The 24,480-nt window shown below is 29.9% G+C and overlaps 6 protein-coding genes and 1 long non-coding RNA gene across 9 annotated transcripts in view; 3 read left to right on the top strand and 4 right to left on the bottom strand.

Annotated features, from left to right (window-relative positions):
- Positions 1-8,422, top strand: part of LOC106790703 (piezo-type mechanosensitive ion channel component) — a gene marked incomplete in the record, with an annotated part of 29,602 nt that extends 21,180 nt beyond the window's left edge. Inside the window, 18 exon segments of the mRNA XM_014755797.1 lie at positions 1-89; positions 1,718-2,014; positions 2,211-2,287; positions 2,721-2,798; positions 3,156-3,236; positions 3,717-3,993; positions 4,086-4,249; positions 4,361-4,525; positions 4,616-4,783; positions 4,864-5,011; positions 5,085-5,299; positions 5,391-5,549; positions 5,624-5,750; positions 5,835-6,241; positions 6,362-6,666; positions 6,751-7,000; positions 7,108-7,335; positions 7,430-8,422. Coding sequence (XP_014611283.1) covers positions 1-89; positions 1,718-2,014; positions 2,211-2,287; positions 2,721-2,798; positions 3,156-3,236; positions 3,717-3,993; positions 4,086-4,249; positions 4,361-4,525; positions 4,616-4,783; positions 4,864-5,011; positions 5,085-5,299; positions 5,391-5,549; positions 5,624-5,750; positions 5,835-6,241; positions 6,362-6,666; positions 6,751-7,000; positions 7,108-7,335; positions 7,430-7,544 — 3,350 coding nt within the window.
- LOC106790704 lies at positions 8,414-10,160 on the bottom strand. Its single transcript, XM_014755798.1, has 2 exons — positions 10,025-10,160; positions 8,414-9,853 (listed from the first exon to the last, which is right to left on the bottom strand). The coding sequence occupies exon 2, from the start codon at positions 9,803-9,805 to the stop codon at positions 8,846-8,848; it is 960 nt and encodes a 319-aa protein (XP_014611284.1). The 5' UTR covers positions 9,806-9,853; positions 10,025-10,160; the 3' UTR covers positions 8,414-8,845.
- Positions 10,161-10,373: 213 nt separating this feature from the next.
- On the bottom strand, positions 10,374-11,132 carry LOC106790712 (28S ribosomal protein S14, mitochondrial). The gene is made up of 3 exons (XM_014755809.1): positions 11,018-11,132; positions 10,676-10,813; positions 10,374-10,590 (listed from the first exon to the last, which is right to left on the bottom strand). Exons 1-3 carry the CDS (start codon positions 11,090-11,092, stop codon positions 10,405-10,407), a joined length of 399 nt encoding a protein of 132 aa, XP_014611295.1. The 5' UTR covers positions 11,093-11,132; the 3' UTR covers positions 10,374-10,404.
- Positions 11,133-11,300: 168 nt separating this feature from the next.
- LOC106790711 (elongation factor 1-alpha) lies at positions 11,301-14,067 on the bottom strand. The gene is made up of 5 exons (XM_014755808.1): positions 13,952-14,067; positions 13,443-13,615; positions 12,610-13,218; positions 12,252-12,527; positions 11,301-12,151 (listed from the first exon to the last, which is right to left on the bottom strand). The coding sequence occupies exons 2-5, from the start codon at positions 13,584-13,586 to the stop codon at positions 11,792-11,794; spliced, it is 1,389 nt and encodes a 462-aa protein (XP_014611294.1). The 5' UTR covers positions 13,587-13,615; positions 13,952-14,067; the 3' UTR covers positions 11,301-11,791.
- Positions 14,068-14,395: 328 nt separating this feature from the next.
- Positions 14,396-15,852, top strand: LOC106790702 (ER membrane protein complex subunit 10). Its single transcript, XM_014755796.1, has 4 exons — positions 14,396-14,801; positions 14,885-15,148; positions 15,261-15,527; positions 15,600-15,852. The coding sequence occupies exons 1-4, from the start codon at positions 14,742-14,744 to the stop codon at positions 15,696-15,698; spliced, it is 690 nt and encodes a 229-aa protein (XP_014611282.1). The 5' UTR covers positions 14,396-14,741; the 3' UTR covers positions 15,699-15,852.
- Positions 15,853-16,043: 191 nt separating this feature from the next.
- On the top strand, positions 16,044-23,026 carry LOC106790706 (Bardet-Biedl syndrome 2 protein homolog). 3 transcript variants are annotated; one of them, XM_014755799.1, is made up of 12 exons: positions 16,044-16,490; positions 16,582-16,701; positions 16,788-16,976; positions 17,062-17,244; positions 17,315-17,537; positions 17,605-17,816; positions 17,883-18,053; positions 18,136-18,240; positions 18,314-18,626; positions 18,749-19,003; positions 19,094-19,183; positions 22,004-23,026. In XM_014755799.1, the coding sequence occupies exons 1-12, from the start codon at positions 16,266-16,268 to the stop codon at positions 22,174-22,176; spliced, it is 2,259 nt and encodes a 752-aa protein (XP_014611285.1). In that variant the 5' UTR covers positions 16,044-16,265; the 3' UTR covers positions 22,177-23,026. The 3 variants fall into 3 exon arrangements, 2 of the variants coding, with proteins under 2 accessions (XP_014611285.1, XP_014611286.1); XR_001382110.1 differs by having other exon boundaries at positions 16,266-16,490; positions 19,094-19,293; positions 22,004-22,090; XM_014755800.1 differs by lacking the exon at positions 22,004-23,026 and having other exon boundaries at positions 16,266-16,490; positions 19,094-20,079.
- LOC106790707 lies at positions 22,042-23,739 on the bottom strand. Its single transcript, XR_001382111.1, has 2 exons — positions 23,035-23,739; positions 22,042-22,101 (listed from the first exon to the last, which is right to left on the bottom strand). It is a non-coding gene; the product is annotated as an uncharacterized LOC106790707 (long non-coding RNA).
- Positions 23,740-24,480: the final 741 nt, after the last annotated feature.

The raw sequence follows: 24,480 nt of genomic DNA, 5'->3' as shown, positions 1-24,480 counted from the left end.
GCCGTAGGAGCGTACCGCTGACGCGGAAGAAATCGTCCATGTCCTATCTGAGTGCGCGATCCGAGACCGAGACTGCCGTGGCAACCGACGTGAGATCCCCTTTACAAAAAAAAAAAAAAAGAAAAAAGAACAAAAGAAAACAATTACGTATAATTAAAAAAAAAAAAAAACAGAAAAAAATTCTAAGATTCTATAAAAAAAAAAAGGATGCATGACTACTCTCTGCTCTAACTCTTCTCTACTTCCTTTTTGTTGTACATATATATATATATTTTTTTTTGTTTTTTAAATTATCCTAATTGTGTGAGCCACAATTCTTGTTGCCTTCATCGCCGCAGTTGCTGCAGCCGCAAATTTCTTCCTGTTTTTTCGCCATTATTGTATCGCTACTGATTTTTTGCTGACTATATTTTTTTGTTTTTTTTTTTTTTTTTTAGAATTATTATCAGTATAATATGTGGAATTAAAACTCTGTCGCTTTTTTGTTTGTTTTTTTTTCAATTGCAAACTTTGTTAACTTTGTTATCTCTTTAATTACGCGATGATGATTCATTTCGTAAAGATTTGAACGAAAGCCGCAGGCAGTCTTTTTAAAGCTCGCGACAGCACGAAATACAAATTAGCTTATAATCTATTATACGCTTCAGTCTCTGCAATGCTCTATTTAATCCTATTATACACATACTTACACCTATGTCTCTTCTTTCAGTATAATCTGTGTACTACTTCATTTTCTCTCTTATTTATAGACAAATATTCAATCGTAATTTGACATATTTAAAGCTAGCTAAATATATATATACATATATGTTAGATTATATTATAATTGCAATAGAATTATTTAACTAAAATTACAAATAGTTTTAACACAATTTTTTTAACAGTAGATATATATATATATAAAATATAATTCTTTGTAAAATCCGATCGCTTTCTTTCCACCAGGTATATTTTTTTGTTCTCACGCGCTTTAATCAGCTTTATCAAAATGATGGCGAAGGTGTATATACTACCTACGGTGCTCTTATTTGTATTACATCCGATTACTATATCGTCTTCCGTAATTATTTTCTCAATGTTAGTAGATACAAATTTATAGCAAGGCTCTCTTCTCAACGCTGATATATATATATTTTATATCATATATATGTAAAAAAAGAAAAACCGCTCGATATATATATTGCGCTTACTATCTTTATTTATTGTTTTTTACAGTCTAGGGCCTGCAATCACATAAGCTTCTTGTTATTTAACAATAATCGTTAATAACGAATATTCAACGTCTATATTTTTGCTAGATTTTGTAAACGATCAATTCTATCAATTTGATAAAATAGACTTTTAATTATTTGTGCCCATTATTATGAAAGTGATCTGAGTTATATATCTCTTATGTTTCAAAATATTCAAAGTATTACATTTGAACATTAAATGAATTCTATATAATATTGTAATAACGAATACTATCATTTATTGGTTCATTTTTGACAAATGAATTAATTTAATTTAAAATAACGAGTGATGTGAAATAATTAATAAATTAATTAGTTTTTAAATTTGGACTTAGAGACCACTTTCATAATTATCCTGAATAGTAAAATATTAATTTAATTCTAAAAATTGATCGTATGATCGTTTTCAATATCACTGTATATATATATAAACTTATACATTTATATAGGAGATTAATTTTTGGTATTTATTTTGAAAATATCAGGGTGCCGATCGTGCAAGTTTTACATCCGCCGAAATTGAGTCGGAAGAAAAAGAATTAGCAGCGGTGGATTTAGCAAAAACACCACCTATTTCTGACGATGAACGAGCGGAAGAAAAAACAGAGGAAAAGAGTACCGAAGATGGGGAAGAAAAAAAAGTTTCCATTTCTACATATTTCCAATTCTTATGGGTAATGGTGAATAGTACTCTGATCTCAATGACCAAGTATCTCAATCGATTTTCTCGAGATTATAGATACATCCGTAAGGTTTTAGCAAAAGAAAAGAAAATATTAAAGGTATGTTGTATTGCATTTATATTCAGTGGCGGTTCGTAGCTTGAAATAAATCATTAAAGTATTTCAACTTTTAAAATATATGCAAAGACAATACAAATACAGTGTATACGAGCCGTCTCTGTCAATATTTTATAATAATATATACATTAATTACTTTTGTACTAAATAAAATAACGTTTGTTTTTAACATTAACAGGGAAAACCAGATTTCAAAATGGGTTTCAGATTAGGAATTAATCAAATGTGGCAACCGATACCATTGGTACAAGAAAAGTAAGAATACATTTCTTCTATTGTTAAATTTTGCTACGTACTGTATTCGTGTAGGTATAGAAATATTTTAGATATGTATACGTACAGAAATATTATGCTATTTCACGCTACTGTATGTATTTGAAATTCGATTTGATTTAAATGTCCTCGGAAAGTACCCCTTCTTTTTCTTCTTCTTCTAGTTGGCTTTTTAAAGAGTATGTTCGTAGATTAGTAACGTAGTTCTACGGTAAATAAAAGGATGATTACTTAAATTTATTAGTTTAGAAAATTGCTACAAATATAGTAGTATTAAAGATTAGTAATATACAGTATTGGTATTTGTATGAACTAAGTTGTAGCTCTTTTTTTGTTATTTTCTTCTTTGCTCTTAAACATATTGTATATGAATGTATACTGTAGAAGCTAGTAGTAAATGTGCTCGCTCTGACAGATCATCAACTAATGAAGATACAGGAGGAACTTCTGATCCTGGTGAAGGTCCTAGTCAGCAACGTTCTGAAATTGAAAGGTAAGTGCTTTGATATTTTAATCAAGATTTTCTAGAGTAGTATAAAAATGTGTGTATGTGTGTAATTAAAAGAATCTCTTAATCCTATATACGGAAGATGTTCCTTTTTAAAAATATATTATGTTCATTTATTTACAATGTATTGTCTTTTGACTAATAGGAAATCATTGACGTGGTTTCAACAACACAATAAGCAAAATTCTATATCCAAATTGACCCCCTCGACGTAAGTTTAATCCCAACATTCTATTCCTGTCCTTAACATTCCTAATATTGTTCTAAAAAATATGTATTATTAGATCTATTAGATAATCTAATCTAAAATAAACGTAGAAAGAGTGGTGTTATTTCTGCTAGGAAGGAAAGCACGCTGACAGTACCTCATATTCGAATCCTGGCCCCAAGTTTGGAGCGAGGATTGGACAAGTCCTCCTCCAGGTATCGAGATTGTGTTGTATATTTTCATTGAATGCATTATTTGCATAGTAGTGATTAATTTTATACACTATTGCACGCATTTATCAGCACAATATTCACATTCAGCATTAATCACAACTATTTGTCTACGTTTTATATGCCAATATTTCATATACAATTTCATGATTTTCGTTGATGTATCCTGTTGGAACAACGAACTAATTGTATTTTAAAAGCAGATTTATTATATACATTTTTTATTATCATTTGATACATATATATATATATTTTCTACGATTCATATCAATTTATTAGTTAGCCCAATTTTTACAGCTTTCGTTTTTAACGTTCTCGAGCTAAGCTTTAAATCTGCTTTTAATATATTAATGATTTGCAGAAAATATAACAAAAGGTCCATACATTTATTTTCTGCAAATTTGTATTAAAAAATAATGTTAAATTTGAATTCACATCTCTAATTCAAATATTTTTTGTACGCAGCACGATTTTCTCGCAAATGTCACAAATTCAAGTCGAAGAAGAGGTTGCAGAATTATCCGAATTTGATCAACCACCGATAATTCAATTGGCAGCGTCAATATGGTTTGGAATTTTGGCACATTCAAGCTTGTTGTGTTATTTCATGGTATTTCTTCATCAAATTAAAAATGCCTCTGTTATTTCTACACCATTACCTCTGATGGTGTTTTGTTGGGGTTCTCTCACGATCCCCCGGCCTTCGAAAACATTTTGGGTGACTTTAATCGCTTATACAGAAGTAAGAATTTCTACAAAGTATCAAATTTCTATAACAATGTTGTTGTATGCGCATATTAATAATTTGTTGAATAAATTTCACGCTTATTATAGGCAATCGTCATTATGAAATGCATTTTCCAATTGGATTTCATTCCTTGGAATCAAATAGCAACGTCTAGTCATCCACTTTTCGGACCAAGAATCATTGGCGTTGAAAGACAACCAAATTATGCCCTATGGGATTTATTATTATTACTTATGGTTTTCTTCCATAGGTACTTTTACTTTATTTTCTATAAAATATATATATAATACATGAGGAATACTCATAATTTCATGTGAAGAACATTGAAATTAATGTTTAAATTATAAATATTCGAATGTAGATTAATGCTGAAATCATTGGGCCAGTGGACTACACCATCGATAAAACCAAGAAAGATCATTCCTTCTCAAATGACAGTGATTACTTCTAGAATTGCTGATCCTTCTTCTGGAGACGCCCAAACGGAAGAAACAATAACGCATCCTTGGCAGCAAGGAACTACAGAGTATGTTGATTTTAATAATTAAATCTATAAATCAAATTTTCTCTATTTCTTTCCTCTTGTTTATCGAATTGGTAATGTTTGTTCATATAGATCACATATTGATATTAAAACACCAAAAGGTAGAAACTTAAGTATTAAGGTAGCAACAAATTCGCAAAATAACGCACCAACGTTAGATGAAAATGAGAAACTAGTAATTGTTCAAAGTGAAGAAGTGCATCCTCACAGTGAAAACATTTCAACTGCCATGAATATGACGTGAGTTAGTTTTGTAAAAGGATCAGAGATACATAAAATAATTCGATCGATTTAAGCTAGATTCATGAAAATAATTTCAGGGTTAATAAATATCTTGAACCTACAAAGGAATTCTTTACTAGAATTCTTAGTCCTGTTGGCAAAGAGAAGACAAATGTCTATGCATACATGTTCCTATGTGATTTCTTTAATTTCATTCTATTAATTTTTGGATTTTCTGCATTTGGTGTAAGTGATAAATGGTTCTCTTTTTTAATAACGTTTCCTAATTTCGTCAGTCATATCAATTTGTTTTTTACAGACACAACAAGGCGATGGAGGAGTGACAGCTTATTTGCAAGAAAACCGAGTGCCAATGCCTTTCCTATTAATGTTATTACTTCAATTCGCGTTGATAGTTATCGATAGAGCTTTATTTTTAAGAAAATCCATTGTCGGAAAATTAATCTTTCAATATTTTCTGATATTTGGAGTTCACATGTGGATGTTCTTCATATTACCGAGTGTTACAGAAAGGTAATAAATATATCTACTAATCAAGATGTTATTCCATATAATTTGTTGGAAATTTTTTTAATATTATTATATTATCTTTCTAATATTGCAGACAATTTAATGACCGACTACCGCCACAGATCTGGTACATGATGAAGTGTTTTTATTTGTTACTTGCAGCATATCAATTGCGCCAAGGATATCCAACCCGCATACTTGGAAATTTCTTATGCAAAAAATACAGTATTGTAAATTACGTCTTATTCAAAGGGTGAATATATTTTTTTTTAATTCCATTTTCTTTTTCATACATTGATCTAATGAAATGTTATTGTTTGCATACAGATTCATGTTAGTTCCATTCTTGTTTGAATTACGAGCTGTCATGGATTGGATTTGGACTGATACTTCAATGACAATAATGGATTGGTTCAAAATGGAAGATATTTTCGCCAGTATTTATCAAATCAAGGTATTTCCTAAATGAATGCATCATAAATCAAAGATTGTAAAACTTGTTTAGAAAATTTGACTCTAACATTTTATTGAATTGTAGTGTATGCGTGGAGTGGAAACAGATTTTCCACAACCGCGAGGAGAAAAAAAGAAACAAATGAGCAAATATCTCGTTGGTGGAGGTGCACTTTGTGTTATAATAGGTCTTATATGGTTCCCATTATTATTGTTCGCTCTTGGCGGAACAGTTGGAGTTTCGAATTTACCTTATGAAGTATCGATGAAGATAGGTATAGGACCATACGAACCAATTTATTCTATGACTGCTCAGACCAGTTCAATCATTGAATACAGTGAAGAAGAATTTAAAAATCTTACTGATTTGTATACTCGAGATAAAGAAGCTGTTACCTTCTTAGAAAATTATTTTAATACAGATGTAGCAGTTATTAAACTTTGGGGTTTCTCCAGAAAATTATGGGACATTTCACCTCCCGACAAAGAAAAGTTCGTTCTCGATTAAATTTATTCATTTCTCATTTAATCTTTTATTTATTTAATTTAAAAATCACAATCAATAAGGATCTTTCAACGGTTTATTATATTAAGGCTTTTTTTTTTTCATAGACTAATGATGGAATTAAAATCTGACGCAGACGTTTTTGTTCATATTGAATGGACAGTTTGTAGAAAAACAAATGTGAAAGATTCGACTGGTATATCAACCAGTCATCGTGATGTACCATTACCAGCATTTATTAATGGAGAATTTAATCCAACGAGAAAGACATTAGCAGACATGCTGTCTGTAGACAGTGTGAATTCATCTAACGCTACAATAATCATACCATTTTCATTTCCAAAATTCCTCAAAGTTACCAGTAAAGCTACCGATTACGTACCACAATTGATGAAATTACCAAGCTCACAATGTAAGATTTATTATAAATAGATGTCATATCAATTAAAAGTATTTCCAAATAGAATACAAATGATCAATTATAAATGAATTTCAGCATTTACTTATAAAGAAGAAGATAGTACGCCTACCGATGATTATCTATTTAGAAATATAAGTCTTCAATTATCTATTGACCGACAATGTTGTGCACATCAGCAATGGTGGATCGTACAAGAAGTTTGCGATGATCGTCTTTATTTAGACTTGTTACAAAATATACCATTGAATAATTGCAAATATATTATGATGTTTCTGTTCAATGATAAAGCATTCCCAGAAGGATTGAGCTTCATCAGTGGATTTGGGTAAGGCAAAATGATATAAGACAAAGAATATAATTATAAATATATTAAATGATCATGTGTCATATGCTCCTATAATCTTTTAATGATTTTTATTTCGTTTCCATCAGAATTTTAGGCTTGTATACTACTGCTGTAATTGTGATAAGTCAAATGATGCGCAAAATAGTAAGCGACATGGCGCCAAAGATAATGTTCGATGATCTGCCGTATGTCGACAGAATTCTTCGATTATGTTTAGATATATATTTGGTACGCGAAAGTGGTGACTTATGTTTGGAGGAAGATTTGTTTGCAAAACTCATATTCTTGTATAGATCTCCAGAAACGCTTATCAGGTTAAAATCTATTATAAGATTTAATTTAACTAAAATACATTTACAATGTATAGTCTTTTGTATTTGTAATCTTATATAATTAATTTCTTTATAGGTGGACGAGACCACCGGAAGAAGGAGAACGTACTGACAATGAAGATCAAGATGAAGAAGACGGTAACGAAGAAGTAGAAGGAAGAGAATTACGTGAAAGACCTCATCGCGATTGAATTATTCAAAATAATGTTGATTATCTGATGACATAAGAATGAAGGAACATGATGGTATATATAGTGTGTTCATTTTATAAAACAAAAATCAATGCTGTTGATCAAACAGAAAAGTCAGCTTCGAGTATATTTCACGATATACTTCAAGAATCATTACTTACACATATATAGCTAAAGAAAAAAACAGTTCTATATCAAGAAAAACTTTTTTCTTATCAGCAAGAAATGGTGAAGACAAAAATACTCTTCTTCACTTATATAAAACTGCAGAAACATGCTTCTAATAATGATGCAATTTATAAGTGGCTTATAAATAAGGAATGTGATGCCTTCGGTATGCAAATTTTTACTAAAAATGACGATTGCTTTTAGATTTAAATTATAAAGAAAATGTGGTATATACATTATGTGTTTTATTTATGGAATCGTGCAAAAATGAAAGAAACAATACATATAAATGTTTACAAATGTAAAAAGGAACTGACACACGAATCAAATATGGAAAATGTTTGATGATTAATTCAGAAATGGCCTATACAAATTCGCTAGGAATTTCTCTTCGTAATTGTACAAATAGATCTACAGATTTTATTATTTATTAATGAATATATCATTCATTAAGAAAACATGTTGAATTGTTAATATGAATTCTATCATGAGTTATGCATTTAAAAATACTTTTTCATAAATAATTTTATAATTTTCATTATGCTTAATATTTCTAGGTAATAATATAATACTATGTATATATAAAATATATATGCTTGATAGCATTTTATAAGTATTAATATAACAGCCCAGCAAGAATAAAAATCTTTATTAAATGATTGCATACACATTGTAATTAATAAATATTTATGCAGAATTTATTCAACATATTTTTAATGCATTATCATTGGTCTTGTGCGCAAAGCAACATTATACATAGTATATTGATTTAACAATATAATGCTTGTATATTTATTTAGTAAGATAATAATGCATAAATGTGACTGCTAACAATGGATTACATTATAAGTAAGTAATGGAATGATATTAAAATAAATTATTTTTGTGATAATATACCTAATTCTACGATTAACAATTGAGTTAATATCCTATGAATAGGCACAGTTTATTCCATTTGTTATAGATAACTTCAAATATATACTCCTACTTACAAATTAACAATTAAAAGTTTAGAATATCACCATTTGGCAAAGATTTGTTAACAATTCATTGGCAAAGCATAGATTAGTTATAAAGTTATATAATTGTTAAATGACATTTCTTTTGTGAAGCCTGAAAGTTTGTTTCAATATTCATTGTTGTTCCATAGATAATTCTTTACATTTCAATTTCAAAGCCGTGTTTTCCTCTTTAAGAAGCTCTAAATCACTTAATTTCTTAAGTAAGTCATTATAACGTTTTTGTAAAATAATTAAATCCTCTTGTAACTGTTCATTTTCTTCTATTAGAGCTTTCATACGAGTTGAATCTCTAGTAGGATGTATTTCTTTAATTATCTCATCGGTTTGCGACAACATACTTTTGATATAAGTTTTTTGTGAATGTATATGAATCTCTTGCATTGCTCTTAATAACTTTGTGCTTTCTTGTTTGGTATAAGTGCTTATAAGATCTTTAATTGCATTAAGTAATATAACTGGATCATATTCCTTTGTCTCTGATTTCTTTGCAGAACCTTCACACGCACGTCCTCCTCTTTCCTTCGTTATGTCCACGTGAGGAGTGATTACTTTCGAAGGATCTGATGGACGACTGTTTTCTTTACTGGAACTATCCAAGGAACGAGTATTATCTTTATAACTACCAGACCGACGATTATAATCTTTGATAATAATCTTATTATCTGATGTTTTAACTTTTGTTTCTTGCTTAATATCTTTTTCTTTACAGTCCGATTTATATTTATTTTCCATTGACTTTAATTTATTTTCAACAACTTTTTCTTTTCTCTCTGAGGATTTAACTTTAACCATTTGTTTTCGTATGTCATGTTCAGTTACATTTTTGACATCTCTGTTAGGTAATTCTTTTTTATTAGATTCCCGAATCTGTGGCAATTTTGATACCTTAGTCGAGACACTTTCAGTTTTTTGTTGTACTATAAGCTTTTCAAAATCATCTTGTTCCGATGAACGTTGTAAAGGGGAAGACGTTGTGTGTCTAATAGTTACATGTCGATCTATTGAACTTTCTACAGAACTTCTTTTCTCGCTTGGCAATAAATCTAAATCTTCTAAAAATGAATCATTCATCGTGTATCACTCTTACTATTACTTTCTTTTTTCTGAAACTGCTAAAAACTGCAAAAGAAATCAAATAAAATGTTTTCGTATCTTGTTAATTAAATACAAATGTTTGTAGAAATGTGAAACTAAAAAAATACTTTGTGATCGATAAAATAAAATGATATAGCATTCGTAAAAATAAATGAACGATATCACTAAATTTTGTATTGCTTAGAAAATACATACGGTATAAAATATAAATTTAACGGTTATAAAGTACAATTTATAACGACGAAGCGGTAAACCCCCCACTATTTAACTATAAATAGTGAAGCCGCCATTGGGGAACAGCTGATTTTGTTATTACTTGAACTTGCGCGCCATCTGTCACGTGTGACAAAATAAAAATAAAAAATAATAATAAATATTATTTTTTATTATTAACTTTTATAATTAATCTCAAGATTTTTTCATATATATATATATATATATATATATATATCATTTCTTTTACAATTAAATTTATACATATATATACATATTATAATATAATATTATAGTATATACACAAAAGACAAGAAATAAAGAACGAATATATTCTGTATCATTAAACTATATTTCGTTTACTACCACATAGCTCGTTGTACACCAGCTAACTTATTATAATCTGCTAAATCACGGAATACTATTCTTGATAATCTCCATCTGTGTACAACTCCTCGGGGTCGTGAAGTTACTACACAACGAAGACTCAATTGTCTTAAAGCAGATTGTCTAGGAATCGTTTCTTGTATCTGTCGCTCAGCAAGATCCTTAAATAAATAAAATATACATTATAAAACTCTATATAAACTAAAGAGGATATATAAATGAATCTAGAAAAATCAATTTAATTACTCTAACTTCAACGGGTAAAATATTATTCCTCTTAATTGCAACTAATCTTAATCTTTCAGGTGCATATTGTCCTGCTAATTCTCTACGTTTAGCATCGCGTCTCATTCTACAACCAATATAGTTGCGTATTTGCTGAAACTAAAATATAAATGTTATAATATTATAATATATTCACAAGAAGAGAGATAATTAGTTATGTAATATATTAATTAAATATAAATGTGTAAGAGGTTAAAATACTTCATTGATAAAAATAATCATTCAATATTAAATTTCGCCAAGACTTATTATTTATATATATAGACGTGTTAAAAAATTATTAAGTTTTTTAATGGTACTCACATCATGTCCTAAAAATTTAGAGTTTTGTGGAAATATATTTAGAAACTTTGAAACACCATACATAAACGAAGCCATATTTCTAAGAGTGCTGCCCCCTGTTCACTATGAACTGCATAGTTCATAGTTCATCTTGCATCAAAAGTATTGGTTTTCTTGTTAATTTTTCAATCATAAAAATATTGGATTAATTTAATTAAAAGATTACTTTTGTCTATTATAATGTTATAATAAAATGAAGGTAAAAAAGATTTGTAAAAGAATGGTATATATGTATATATATATGTCGCAGATGGAGAATTTATTATTTCCGTATAATAATTAAAAAAATATAATTAAGCCGAGCTAAATTATTATTTCATTCGTGTTGAGAGTCATGAAATAATAGGTGTTATACTCAGTAGTTTATTTTTGCTTCATATATTTCATATAAGAGAGTTGTTCTAGTCATCGTTGACGACAAATTATCGATTTGTTGTCTGCCCTGCGAAATTCTTTTCGATGAAACAAGTTACGAAATAATAGTCTTAATAAGATCGACGTACGTTGAAAAACTTGGATAAATAGGCTATTATCATGTCTAAAATAATAAAAGTTGATCTTGTTATTTTTTGTAGAATACAAATTTGTAAACAAGATTTTTATAACGAAAAGTGATAATGATAAAAACAACAATTCAGAAGATTTTAGCTTATATGAAAGACATGAAGAAATAATGCAAACTGTTTCAGTTGTTATAGCCAGATAAATTCGGCAATGAACATATACGGAAAATAGTTATTTCTTCTTCTGAGCTTTTTCGGCAGCCTTGGTGACTTTTCCACCACTAGCATCCTTGAAATTAACAGCCTTGATTACACCGACTGCTACCGTTTGACGCATATCACGAACAGCAAAACGTCCCAATGGTGGGAATTCTTGGAAAGATTCGACGCACATTGGCTTGCTTGGGACGAGATTAACGATAGCAGCATCTCCAGATTTAATCGATTTTGGATTTTCTTCGGTAGTCTTGCCAGTACGACGGTCGCATTTCTCCTTTATTTCAGCAAATTTGCAGGCAATATGAGCAGTGTGACAATCTAATACTGGTGTATAACCATTGCTAATTTGTCCTGGATGATTTAGTACAATAACCTATGGAACATATTAAATATTTATTATTAATATTTATTGCTGAAATAAATTTTATTTTAATCTTAATTTCAAAGAGTTAAACACAAAAGAGTAATTGTACCTGAGCAGTAAAATCAGCAGCTCCCTTAGGTGGATTACTCTTAGAGTCGCCAGCAACGAAACCACGACGCAATTCTTTGACAGATACGTTTTTCACATTGAAGCCTACGTTGTCACCAGGAACAGCTTCTGGTAAAGCTTCGTGATGCATCTCCACTGACTTTACTTCAGTGGTCAAACCTGCGGGGGCAAACGTAACAACCATACCTGGTTTCAGTACACCCGTTTCAACACGACCAACAGGTACCGTTCCAATACCACCAATCTTATACACATCCTATAAAAATAACATTATATAAATCATTAAGAGAGAAATTTTACATTTTTATATCAGATAGGTTTATTAGGTAAATAATTACTTGAAGTGGAAGACGGAGTGGCTTGTCAGTTGGTCTGGATGGTGGGAGAATAGCATCAAGAGCTTCAATAAGACATTTTCCTTCTGCTTTACCTTCCTTACGCTCGATTTGCCATGCCTTAAACCAAGACATCTTGCTCGATGCCTCTAACATGTTATCTCCATGCCAACCAGAAATTGGTACAAATGCAACAGCAGCTGGATTGTAACCAATTTTCTTGATATAAGATGATACTTCTTTCTTAATTTCTTCGAAACGGGTCTCAGAATATGGGGGTTCAGTAGAGTCCATTTTGTTGACACCAACAATGAGTTGTTTTACTCCAAGAGTAAAAGCAAGCAAAGCATGCTCACGAGTTTGTCCATTCTTGGAAATACCAGCTTCAAACTCTCCAGTACCAGCAGCAACAATCAATACAGCACAATCGGCTTGAGAAGTGCCAGTGATCATGTTTTTAATAAAATCTCTGTGTCCAGGTGCATCAATAATTGTGACATAATATTTGGCGGTTTCAAATTTCCAAAGAGCAATATCGATAGTAATACCGCGTTCACGTTCTGCTTTCAACTTATCCAAAACCCAGGCATACTTGAAGGATCCTTTACCCATCTAAAATTTTTAAAAATAAATATATAAAATATATTACCTTAAAAATAACAAGAATTGATAATTCTATATACAATGCTAAAATATTATGCAAAAATATGTGAACTTTAATGCTTAAACACAAACTATTATTAATAATAGTTTAAATTTAAAATCCTGTGGAAATTAATAGAAGAGTTTATCATTTTATTTTACCATAATAATTAATAACAGAATAATGAACTTACTTCTTGGGCCTCCTTCTCAAATTTCTCAATGGTACGTTTATCGATACCACCGCATTTGTAAATCAAATGTCCAGTGGTAGTTGATTTCCCGGAATCTACGTGTCCGATGACGACGATATTAATATGAACCTTTTCTTTACCCATTTTTTAGTTTTTTAAGTAACTTAAAGTATCTACATTGAGAAACAAGAACAAATCATATAAAATCAATATTTCATCATTAATAGAAATTCTTTTTTTTTTTGTTTTAATATGATATAAAAATATATTTAAATGAAAAATAATTGATTTACAAATATTTATAACAATTTATATTATGAATATTGTTATACTAATAGAGAAATGAAACTTTTATTTAAATGGCTAGGAAGTAGTGACTAAGTATTCAACGGTCATGATGGTTTAAGGTTATCCGAATATTAAAATAAATTTTTCTGATATTATTAATTATTCTTAACTATTTATTCAATATTATCGATTAATAGATTAAAAAGAGCTTTCGTTTTTACCAATATTGTAACTTAATCGACAATTTCTCCTGAAATTCTCAAAGTAGTAAGACCTCCTTTGTTCTTTGTCCACGTGGCGAATCAGAGCATTCGGGAAGAGAACCGGCGACCATTTTGTACGAAGGGAGTCAAATTGCAACGTTGTCACGATTTAGAATTTATGCAACATCCTGGACTCATAATTATAATCATAAATATAATATATAATTATTTTATTTATCAAAAAAAAACTCCTATTAAAATAATGTTTTATAAAGCTTCTTCATATATTTTTAAACGGATTCAATTCATAAAGACAAAAAAGATGATATCTTCTTATTAATCCGTTTTTAATCTAAACCAATCAGATTGCGTATCACATATAGGGGAAATTTAAGAAAGTTCTTTGAAAACAGCCCTTGTTTTATAGTTTTTATTTTATTATAGTAATAAAAACAGGTTCGTATCAATTTATCCCGAATAATTATTAATGTCTTTAATATTTGCATGATCTTGCAAAAATAGTATGCATAATAATTACGCGTAAGCATCAAATAATATTAGTTGTGTAAATCGGGCTTGAGTGAACCAAATGTTAGGCTTGGCAAACCTGACTAGTATTTAACAATTATATTATAATCTCCCTGCATTGTTAAGTATGCTAGACATAGACAAATTTTTATAAACCAAAAATTCTTGACATACAATGAAATTCATCCATATTTGATTCTCTGATTGTTTTATTATTTTTCATGATTTTTTCCCATTATTTAATTTAAAATTCTATTAAGTCGATAAACAAGTATACATCATGTATCTGTCATATGCTATCTTTAGTCTACTTCTAGGAATATCATCATTTACGTATGGGGTCAGTATAATCTATTATTTTTCATTAAATTCACAGAAACATTAGGATATAAAATAACGGAATAATAATCATTTTAATTGTAGATCGAACTTGATGTTGATGGTCGAATTCAGTTGAGATTATGGCATGCGTTCAATGATGAACCAGTACCAAATTTTGTGGAAAGAGGAAATGTAACAATTACAAGTGTACGTAGTGGAGATTCAATTGTAGGACAAAATGGACTTTTACAAGCACAAATTAATCAATTAAAAGATCTAGCTAAAAACGATGGAAAGTATAGATTGAAAGCAGTAGCCCGTACTTCTTCTGGAAGTGAAACAACTTTTTTAACTTCCATACCAGCGGTATAATTATAATAGTATTTTCTTTCGTCTTCATCGACATATTTCTTTGATATGTGAGATTTACTTCATAGTTTTTAATATAACTTTTAAATTTTTTATTTATAAATTGCAGTGTAATTTACTCGGATCTGATCTTGAAGATTTTTTAATGGTATGGCTAGATAGTGCAGCAGAGCCAATATCAGTAAGTTTATCATCTTCTGGTTCATGTGTTCTAAACAGCCCTTCTACAAATATGTGGACTACAAATATATTAGTCAGGTATCCTGATAGTGGGCCTGTACCAGATACAGCAATTTATATTCAAAAACTTGAACGAGAACGTGAAGCTCGAGAAAGAGGAGAGACTAAAGATAATAGATCATTCCTTGCAAAATATGTAAGATTTATATATTTTGATTTAGATATATGACATTGGAATTCTCATTTATTTTGTTTTCTAAAATTTCAGTGGATGTATTTCGTTCCTGCATTGATCTTTGTTCTATTAACATCAGCTACAAATCCCGAAGTAGCTGCAGGTGGTAGTGGTGGTGGTCAAAGACAGTGATTCCTTTTTTAAGACTACTTAATTGTACCTGCGAATGTATTGTGACCTAAATTTTGGTCTTACTGATGCGTGAGAGTTTTCTGTATGTTTTCTTGTAATTATTATTGTATTATATTCCTGCTCTAATAAATGTGTACAGTTTAAATATATTATACATTATGATAGGCTATACATCATACATAAATTAATGTAAAATTATATTTAAGCATAACAAATCGTATGCTTTATTATTATATTTTAATTGTATTATATATATACTCGTTTTTTAATTTATTATATAATATATGAGTATATTATTAAAAAATATATTTAAAACTGTTATATACTATAAAAGATTTGCATAAATTACATAATGCAAAAAATATCATGAAAACATAATAGTTTTTTTTACTAAGAAAGTAAAGATTACTTGTGGTACGAATCATTTACAAACTAAACTTGTTCATAGGAGGTGAATCATATAATATGGCAGAAGAAATCAATACACTGTTAGTCTATGTCTAGCAGCAGCAGTAATAAGGAGTTATTTATTTAAATCTTTATATATCCGATTTATAATATTTTTAAATGGCTGCATTTTCATTAAATATCCAAAAACATATTGAATTAAGTCTTGTAGCTAGTGGAAAATTTGATGGTTCTCATGCTTGCTTAGTAGCTGTAACTTCTGGAGGAAATGTTTTAGTGCACAGTCCTCATAGACAACCTCAAATTAAGAACAATGATTCTGAACAACCAGATGGAAGATTATCTTGGAGTGGAGAACTCGCTGAATTGCAAATTGGTAGTCAGGTTGTGCGACATTAAAAAAAAAACAGACATAATTTATAATATTTAATAAAAAAAATATATATGATTGAGAGAGAAATGACTACTTCTTCAGGTAACAGCAATATGCACTGGGCATCTTGGAGAAGATGAAAGAGATATTCTGTTAATAGGAACTGGTACACATATTCTTGCTTATAATGTAGAAGATAATGCTGATATTTTTTATAAAGAGGTATTTTTATCAAACAGTTACGAGATATTTAATTAGATTAATTGGATAAATTAATAGAAAATATTTTACTAACTGCTATTTAATAGATGTCAGACGGTGCACTGTGTATAACGATAGGAAAACTTGGATGGCTATCTGATCAAGTAGCAGTAGTTGGTGGAAATAGTTCAATAACTGTTTTAGATTCTAAGGGAAAAGAAATATTTTGGACAGTGATGGGGGATATAGTTACTTCCATTGCAATATTTGATTTTGAAGGCGATCATGAAAATGAAGTATATAATATACTAATATTTATATATCTCCAATAAACTTTTTTATTTCATAAACTATAACTATTTAATTTTGTAACACTTGTAGTTGCTTATTGGTACCAAAGATTTCGAAATAAAATTAATGAAAGAAGATGCAATAGTGTGGGATACGAAAGAAACGGCATCGATAACTGCATTAGCAGGGCTTTCAAACAAACAATTTGCATATGCAGTTGGAAATGGAACAATAGGTGTTTATGAAGTTGGTCAAAGACTTTGGCGAGTTAAAGTAAGAATTGTATAGATCAAAAAATATCTACAATGGATTTATTAATTCATTTTATCTATTTTATTTTCAGTCTAAACACAGAGCAGTGTCTATACGAAGTTTTGATATAAATGGAGATGGTATATTAGAGCTCATTACTGGATGGAGTAGTGGAAAAGTTGATGCAAGATCATGTAATACTGGAGATGTAATATTTAAAATACAATTATCTACTAGTGTAGCTGGTATCGTAGAAGCTGATTATAGAAGACAAGGTAGACCAGATTTAGTTGCTGTATCTACTTCAGGAGAAGGTATTTAAATTTTATTTAATTCCATTCACTTTTGAATCTTTATTATAATAGAGAATAATATTAACAGTGCGTGGATATGCTTCTGGAACTTCAATGGATGCTCCAGAACCTGGTGAAAGAATGCGTGAATTATTGTCTAAGAAACAAGCATTGCAAATGGAACTCCGACAAAGAGCTGCATCAGTACCAAATATGTATCATCATACAAAGTTGGCAGTTAGTTTAATATCAGCTAGAGGTGCAGCTCGTCTCGGTGTTGCAGCTGGACCAGGTCTTTTGGTAATATATATTAAATTTTTAAATCATACAATTATTCTTTCAATTACCCTATCATTTTTTACGTAGGTTCATTGTGCCATAGTATTTGCAGAAGGTATATTTGAGGGTGAAACACTTGTAGCTCATCCAAGCAGGCCGCAAGGTGAATTAGAAATTGAATTACGTCCTCCAAAAAATGGACCTATTGATATTCATGTAAAAATTAGTGTTGGTCCACCTGGTGCAGATTTATTACAAGTATTTGTCGCGTTTACAATATATTTATATATATATATATATTTTTTTGTATTTTATACTAATATACTATTTTATCTTATAGGTTTTTGAAATGACAAGACAATTACCCAGATTTTGTATGTACGAAATTATTTTAAATCCAAAAGAAATTTCTCAAATGGAAATAGAGAGTGGTATTACTATAGAGGTAAATTGTTAAAGATTATTATATAAAATGATTCATATCTTAAGATTAATTAATAAGAACGATATTTATGTAGGTTGCTGAGAGAGCACAGCGTATTGCACTATGGTTGAATCAAAGTCTTCTACTTGCAGAGGAATTAGAAGTCGCGGAAGAAGGACCAAATGCAGCATCGATTGAACTTTGGCTCCGTGGATTAAGAGATGACAAAGTTCATTGTATAACAGCAAATCCTTTTGGAAAAATAACAATACTTACAGAAGACTCGACGTTTGCCGGTGATATAGTTCAATCTTTAGCAATGTATTTGGGTCTTAGAGAGCTTACTTCAGAAGCTAAATTTCCAAACGACGAAAGTAAGATGCTGGAAGCTTTAGAATGTGTCAAAGGTTATATCTTATTATTTTAAGACTTCTTTTTAATAATTCGTGTATTACGAATCGAGGTCATCAGAAGCTAATCAAAGGTGACGAAATAAACACAATTTAAGATTTATTTTTATCCATTACAGGTTTAAAAGATGTCGATGCGAAACTTCAAGCGGAAGCTGCTAGTAACGCTGTTCTTCTTAAAAGTGTTGTCATTCGTTTAGAAGATGCACGAATATTGCAAAATGTAGAAGAAATGAGAAAGAGATTATTACAATTGAAAGCTATTAACAGTGACCTAATTAGAAATCACGAAATAAGAATGAACAGTAATCGAGATCTTTCAACACATTTGAAGGAATTGAATATCGGCGTTCAGCGAGTCGCTAAATTAAGGGGTACAAATGATCTTTCTCGTAGCACTTCATTACGTTTAGTTAAATTATATATATATATATAATTTAGTTAGACATTTGTTTTACTTGTAGTTGGAAAAGCTGCTACAAATGCAGTTTCACGATGTAGGACTGCAATACAGGATGAAAATCCAAGGGCACTTGTTGCAGCAATGCGAAATGGTTAATCCTGATACCTGATTTTTGTGCCTTATTATTGCAATAATAAAATACAGTCTTGTATGTATATTGTAAATGAATAAGTAAGGTATATCCACGTAGTTTGACTATTCGTAAGTATTCGAAATATTTAACTTGAAAGTTTGAAAAGAAAATATTGAAAAATAATACAGCGTTTAAACATATTAGACTCGTTTATTCGATTGTCTTTGGGTAGGAGAATAAAAACGGCCATGATTTGTCCAAATAAAAGTGCTGGGAGTACATAACTACTATCGTTACGCAACGTGCGAGATATCTATTTTACTCTAAAAGAAAAAAATCATATTTTTTTAGTTAAATTGTAAAAATATATCATTGCGCGTGGCACATTTTTCGAGTCATGCTTAAACTATTGTACGGGAAGATATTATTTTTATTATACTACTACTCGTAGTACGTTATCGCATCAAATTTTTCCAAGTTTCGTAACAATATAATGTCTCTTGCTAATATTATATAATTATTCCTAAGAAAATCCTTGAGGCTTAATTAATAATACATAATATTGATGATTTTAATAGGATGCTTGCAAGATAATGTTATATTTCGAATAATATAACAATAGATAAAAATAAAAAGAACAAATCTAATGCGTTTATAAGTGTTAATAAATGAGTCGTTTGTTTCAATACGCTTAGATAATCGTACGAAAATGTACGTACGCGGTATCGCGCCTTGAGAATGATAGATACAGATTTTGTTTACGGCCCGCGATCACGCATAAACGACATGATCAATTTCTAAATAGTAAACAATCGTTTACAAAAATAAAAAGTTCATTGCGATTAGACCAAGACCATTTGTGTGACTAGAAAATTAACTATATATTTTTAAATATATTTTCTATACTTCCGTAATATTGCATCGTTTTATATATTTACATTTCGTTTTAAGAGAATATTAATAAGCAAAAAAAGATATAAATGAACGATAAAATTTGTATTTATGTAAGATTGCATTTTGTTTTTTTTTATTTTTGTTGAATTTAAATTTGAACAAATATTGTCCCCGATATTTTATCAATTTTCTTATCATTTTTAAATTTATAACATTATAAATTTTTAACACGCAAAATCATTATCTTGAGCCACATTTGGAAATTTGTAATTTTTGTTTATTATTCCTTTACTTACAATTAGATTAAAAAAAAAAAAAAGAGAAAAACGATTACGATTATGCACTTTCGTTAATGATTCAACATATATTCATTAATGTCGTTTAAATTTGATAAAGGCGGAATTTTAGTTTATTATCGTTCATTTGTCTTTTATCAGTGAGAAAAATGTTATTGAAATCGTATTTTTAACCCATTATAACCCTGGGTGACTTTCGAGTAACACACCGATATTTTGTTTTCTATCTAATTTAATTTCTCTATTCCCCCCGATGTGATTTTTCATTTTAGTAACCGATAAGATTCTTTTTAGCGATTATCAATTATATATTTAATATATCTATAGAGTAAATCTATTATCTATCAAAATATTATTAATTCATCGTTTTAATTTTGCAATGAAATATTGTCAATTGTTAATTTAACGTTACGTAAATTATATTTCATAGTCGGAAGGAAAAATGCAGACCAAATATAAGAAATCATTTCATATTTATTCGCGATTAAATGGTCTTATCTTATTATTCGACTAATTAATACTTGACAGGATCATAAAAAAATATTAGGTAGGTCGGTCAGTTGGTTGGTTGGTTTTTTTGAACTACAACGATAAGAAGATGTGTTTTCTCAGAGTAAGAAAAAGAAATAAATGTGAATTCATTTGACAAATTCTTCCTATTTTGGCGCCATTACTCGGAATCTAATTCCCATTGATAGTTTAAATATAGATGCTTGGTTCTAACATAAGAATACAACGAATATAGATAGAAAGAGGAAGAGAGAGAGGATGGGAGAAAAGCGTGCCGTTGCTATTCGTGATTCCTCGTATATTTTCTTCGGGTTATCATTGCTCAACCGTATACCAGCACTCTCTTATTCTTATCACTTGTCATAACGGCACCGAGGAATTATTACTTCAAATTCTTTGCGTCTTCGACGCGACCCGGCCCGGCGGGTGTAAGCAAAAAAAAAAAACAAAAATAACAAAAAAAAAAAAAGGGAAAGAAAAAAGTAAAAAAAAGAATTATGAATCTACCAGATAGATGATCTTAACGCCTTCCCCGTGGATAAGATAATGTCTTGTATTCTCGTCTATCAATTTTTCAAGGCAGAAAGAATGAGAAAGAGTGAGAGAGTAAGAGATGCTATAAGAGGAAAGACCGTTAATTTTGTTTTCGTAATAAGTTCTCCGACACATTGTTTGTTCATAAACTGATATCTCGATGAGGAGGCCCCCTAAGATATTAGGGATGATAAATTATTAGAATTAGACCAAAATGATATGCGAGTTATGTAAAAACTCTCTTATTCCTGCAAATATTCAACGAGATTTATTATAAGGGTTCCATGATTATTTTTTTATATCCCCCACCCCAACCCCCATCTAAAACCATACCTATTTTTATACTTATGTATCCGTTAGCGAGTTCTAAAATCGACGAAGGATCATATTATCATTTGGATTGGATGAATCAGAAGGATAGAATTATTTTTGGGGAAATAATTTGTTTGTTAGAGACTAAAATAAAAAGATACGTAATCGGATTGAATTCTATTACGGTTTTATGATGGTGTGCGCCTTTTTTGTGTATAAGTCGTGTCGTGGGCGTAATTTTTTTTTTTTGCTGAGAGCCACAAAACGATTATTTTCTTGTGTTTCCTTTTAGGTTGTCTGTGGTGTGGTGTCTTCTTCTTCTTCTTCATCTTCTTCTTCTGCTTCTTCTTCGAAGACGTTCGTTGCGTAACTTCAAACAGCGGGGGAGGACTACACGCAGAAACGTTAAGAACGTTTTGTTATAGGTGGATTGATAATGAAAAAGAAGGTCAATGGCTAGAATAGTGTGCTGCATAAACTTGGCAGGAAATTATTATCATAGTTGGCATCGATATCATCAACTACGTCGAGTAATTGCAATATTTAATCGAATATGCATTTTAATTTTATCCCATAAATTATGATGAACAGACAAAAAACATCTTCATCATCAAATTTTCCTTTTCAACATTTATTTACGAAAAGGAAAAACAAAGATGATAATTGAAATTGTTCTTCTGGTAAAAACCTGCGTCATTTGTAAAAGATTAATACCATAATTAGTTTTGAAATCGTTAAAAATATTATCAAATAATTGTCTGGAAGAGAAAGAAATGTACTACCTAATAGAATGCAATTTTTTTTCTGGTACTTTGTTCTTTTTCTTATCAATACGATAGGACTGTACGATTTGACAGTAGTACGATATCATAGTTTGATATAAAAATAAACGATATCAAAGTATGAGACGGGAATGACGAGTATGTTTTCCAAAACGATATTATTGATAAGAGAATTATCCATTTGTACGTTTTCTCAATTATGTCGACGCCAGGTCGATGGAGATTTGAACTTAGACCTCGTCACGAGAAAGAAGGAAGAAATCTATTATATTTCTCTTTCACTCTCTCTTTTGCTGATTGTCTTGCATGTTTTTTTGTTCATCAACTTCTTTCGTTTATCTTTGTAGTCTAAATTTAACTCGTGCCTTTTTTTTTTTTCATTTTTATTTTAAACGAAATTTCACATCGGTCAATTTTGATTTCCTTTTTTTTTGTATTTTTTAAAATATTATTTAATTTAATTAAGCGTGTTATAAATTTATTCGTGATCGAAGTATGATATATGTAATTGCGTATGAGTTACAACGAATTATTATAGTACCATTAGAAAGGATCTTTGCAAGAGATCGGTGGGATTAGATCGACCTATTTCTGCCAGTACGTCTGCACTCCATTATTCAATATCATAGGTAAGCCACCTTATAAACGGAAGGACTGTTTAACTTGCTATATTTGTTCTTATATAATTTACGATGCTAAAAATAAAATAATTGTCTATTTACTATACCACAATCACATTTCTTTTTTTGAAACAACTCGCGTCGTTAACAGGAAACAAACATTTGATTTTATTCACATAGATTATTACAATTTCACCATGTATATATTATTCTATATGCAATCTTTACGATCTGAGATAATATTTCGATAGGAAGGAAAGTTATCTTTCTCCAATAACGAAGATATGGAGCTTTAATTCTAAGCACTTCACTCCGCAATTTGCATGCATTAGATAAATGCTCAGATAGTGAAATGAATTATCTTGTTAATATATCAATAGTAACTGCAGTAACAATTGGCGCAATTGCAAAGACAAAATTATCTTGTTACTATCGGCGGTAGGACCTAAACTATGATAAAAGTCATTGCACGTGTAGTCAACTGTTGCCGGTTAACAACTGCCTTAGTCCAATTTGTATATTCTATGCGACTTAGAAATCAACTATCAAGAATTCGTTTAATTTTTCTTGCGAATTCTAAATCAAATATATATACATAAATATATATATACTTGAACATATGATACCTGAACATATATATATGTAATTCAAAGTATACTGTATAATTATTTTTCTATTCTATTTAGATATAACAATCGAATGTATTTGAAAAATGAATTAACAAGAAAAAAGAAGAAGAAAAGAAGAAAAAAGAAACAATCAAGAGAGAAATATATACGGATAAGAAAATCTGAAGATGTCGGGAGGCCAATGATACGTTTGAATTCGTCCTCGTTCGTAAGATTAAAATTTTGCGAGCGTAGACGGTAACTAATAGTCGGCGACGGATCACGAGGACAAATTGTGACTGGTGCAATGATAAAAGAGACTGGGAGCTTACTCGATTACACCGACGTCAGGTCGGTTGCGAGTTGAACTTGGACCTCCCGTAGCAACAGGAACGAGAACGATCGACTAAAGAATTGTTAGACGACGAAAGTAATCCCTTCGTAATATCGCTCCCAACGATTTTAAACATTGAGATATATAAATATCATAAGTGGAATAAAATAATCCACGAAACGATTCATAAAAGAAGATAAAATTATAAATAAAACACAAACGGTGTGTGTTGTTACAAATTAAAATAATGATAATCGTCAACAGTGAGTAATAATAACGTAATCCTAATCAATTTAATTATCTTAACTATATATAATATAAGCTTAATAAACTTACACAATTTTATTAATATTTGAAACCATTCAATTTTACAGCAGGATTATACAACAGATTCTACATTTAAAACTGGATATTTAACAACAACA

This window comes from Polistes canadensis, unplaced genomic scaffold (assembly GCF_001313835.1).
Source record: "Polistes canadensis isolate GaletaPanama2010 unplaced genomic scaffold, ASM131383v1 scaffold_256, whole genome shotgun sequence".
NCBI lineage: Eukaryota > Metazoa > Arthropoda > Insecta > Hymenoptera > Vespidae > Polistes > Polistes canadensis.
This window is presented reverse-complemented; position numbering and strand designations above follow the sequence as displayed.

What these genes read in the sequence shown, in the direction of transcription:
- LOC106790704 (XM_014755798.1), bottom strand. Translation starts at nt 9,805, where the DNA reads ATGAATGATTCATTTTTAGAAGATTTAGATTTATTGCCAAGCGAGAAA.
- LOC106790712 (XM_014755809.1), bottom strand. Translation starts at nt 11,092, where the DNA reads ATGGCTTCGTTTATGTATGGTGTTTCAAAGTTTCTAAATATATTTCCA. An exon ending in CTAAATTTTTAGGACATGAT is followed by an intron (nt 10,814 to 11,017) that starts GTGAGTACCATT and finishes TTTATATTTTAG; the next exon opens with TTTCAGCAAATACGCAACTA. An exon ending in TTTTACCCGTTGAAGTTAGA is followed by an intron (nt 10,591 to 10,675) that starts GTAATTAAATTG and finishes TATTTATTTAAG; the next exon opens with GATCTTGCTGAGCGACAGAT.
- LOC106790711 (XM_014755808.1), bottom strand. Translation starts at nt 13,586, where the DNA reads ATGGGTAAAGAAAAGGTTCATATTAATATCGTCGTCATCGGACACGTA. An exon ending in TTGAGAAGGAGGCCCAAGAA is followed by an intron (nt 13,219 to 13,442) that starts GTAAGTTCATTA and finishes TAAAAATTTTAG; the next exon opens with ATGGGTAAAGGATCCTTCAA. An exon ending in CACTCCGTCTTCCACTTCAA is followed by an intron (nt 12,528 to 12,609) that starts GTAATTATTTAC and finishes TTATTTTTATAG; the next exon opens with GATGTGTATAAGATTGGTGG.
- LOC106790702 (XM_014755796.1), top strand. Translation starts at nt 14,742, where the DNA reads ATGTATCTGTCATATGCTATCTTTAGTCTACTTCTAGGAATATCATCA. An exon ending in TATCATCATTTACGTATGGG is followed by an intron (nt 14,802 to 14,884) that starts GTCAGTATAATC and finishes TTTTAATTGTAG; the next exon opens with ATCGAACTTGATGTTGATGG. An exon ending in TTTTAACTTCCATACCAGCG is followed by an intron (nt 15,149 to 15,260) that starts GTATAATTATAA and finishes TATAAATTGCAG; the next exon opens with TGTAATTTACTCGGATCTGA.
- LOC106790706 (XM_014755799.1), top strand. Translation starts at nt 16,266, where the DNA reads ATGGCTGCATTTTCATTAAATATCCAAAAACATATTGAATTAAGTCTT. An exon ending in GCGAGTCGCTAAATTAAGGG is followed by an intron (nt 19,004 to 19,093) that starts GTACAAATGATC and finishes TTTTACTTGTAG; the next exon opens with TTGGAAAAGCTGCTACAAAT. An exon ending in TGTTGCAGCAATGCGAAATG is followed by an intron (nt 19,184 to 22,003) that starts GTTAATCCTGAT and finishes GTTTCCTTTTAG; the next exon opens with GTTGTCTGTGGTGTGGTGTC.